We start from the raw sequence: 1,357 nt of genomic DNA, 5'->3' as shown, positions 1-1,357 counted from the left end.
ACAAACTTCTGCGCAGCGGATGGCAGATTTGCCAGCAGTGCGTCTGGAGACAGCTAGAGCATTTCTTAACTCGGGATGTGATTTCGCAGGACCGATTAGCATCAAAATGACCAACTGTAAACGTCCAAGAATTTGTAAATCGTACATATGTATTTTCGTATGTTTGTCAACGAAGGCGATCCACATTGAATTGGTCACTGACTTAACAGCCGAGGCCTTTATTGCGGCATTCAAACGCTTCACTTCGCGACGCGGCAAGTGCAGCAATTTGTATAGCGACAATGGCACCAATTTCCATGGTGCTCATCGCTTGTTGACGGACATGCATAAAAGTTTACTCAAAGAATCTTTCAATCACGAAATCTACTCTCATTTGGCTAGAGATGGCACAACGTGGCACTTCATCCCACCCTCGTCGCCACATTTCGGTGGGATATGGGAGTCAAATGTGAAGTCCATTAAGCATCATCTACGAAGAGTGATAGGTGAAACCCTGCTATCCTTCGAAGAGCTATACACTTTGTTGACGCAGATTGAAGCTATACTGAACAGCAGACCATTGTGTAGCATTTCAGACGCAGATCAAAACCCACTGACGCCATCGCATTTTTTAATTGGAGAGCCATTGACTGCTACTCCGGAACCTACAATATCAACTAAATTCTCACTGAAATCTTCATGGAATCATATTCGCAACATGGCACAAGGTTTTTGGAAACGCTGGAGTTTGGAGTACATAACTTCCCTCCAACATCGTACTAAATGGACTACCGCTCAACCTAACCTGACACCCGGAAAACTCGTAGTGATCAAGGATCCCAGCATTCCTCCGACAAAGTGGATGTTGGGCAAAATCGAAGAAGTCTATGCAGGCCTCGACGGGTGCGTGAGAGTTGTCACAGTACGCACTGGAAAGGGCACTTATAAACGACCGATCACGAAAATCGCCTTGCTACCAACTTCTGGCTGAAACTATGGTTCAGGGCTGGCGGTATGATGAGAAATTAAATCATCTCTACATTCCATACTTTATTACACCAAAATGCAACCTTACTTTGTACACCACTACAACCCTTGTATACGTATTTTAGCATAAGTTCAAGAGCCTTTGTTACTGTAACTNCAATGTTTGAAACTTGGATTTACATATGTACATACGTATATGGTGTTTGTTAATATATAAGCCATGTTTCAATAAAAAATTTACCTAACTTTTTTAGCATGAATACTAAAAAATCGGCGCATACTTGTTAATTTTGTGAGTAACTGTATGTGAAATAAAACTTTCACTTATTCATAAAGATCGTATCTGAAATTATTGATGAAGAAACTGGAGTAGGGGACTCGAATTTTTTAG

General features: G+C 41.6%; 1 protein-coding gene across 1 annotated transcript; it reads left to right on the top strand.

Annotated features, from left to right (window-relative positions):
* The first annotated feature begins 106 nt into the window (after positions 1 to 106).
* LOC108357009 (uncharacterized) lies at positions 107 to 970 on the top strand. The gene has a single exon (XM_017608104.1). It carries the CDS (start codon positions 107 to 109, stop codon positions 968 to 970), a length of 864 nt encoding a protein of 287 aa, XP_017463593.1.
* The last annotated feature ends 387 nt before the right edge of the window (positions 971 to 1,357 follow it).

The sequence above is a fragment of the Rhagoletis zephyria genome, unplaced genomic scaffold (assembly GCF_001687245.7).
Source record: "Rhagoletis zephyria isolate East Lansing unplaced genomic scaffold, Rhagoletis_zephyria_1.1 Rzeph_scaffold_68968, whole genome shotgun sequence".
In the NCBI taxonomy this organism is placed as follows: domain Eukaryota; kingdom Metazoa; phylum Arthropoda; class Insecta; order Diptera; family Tephritidae; genus Rhagoletis; species Rhagoletis zephyria.
This window is presented reverse-complemented; position numbering and strand designations above follow the sequence as displayed.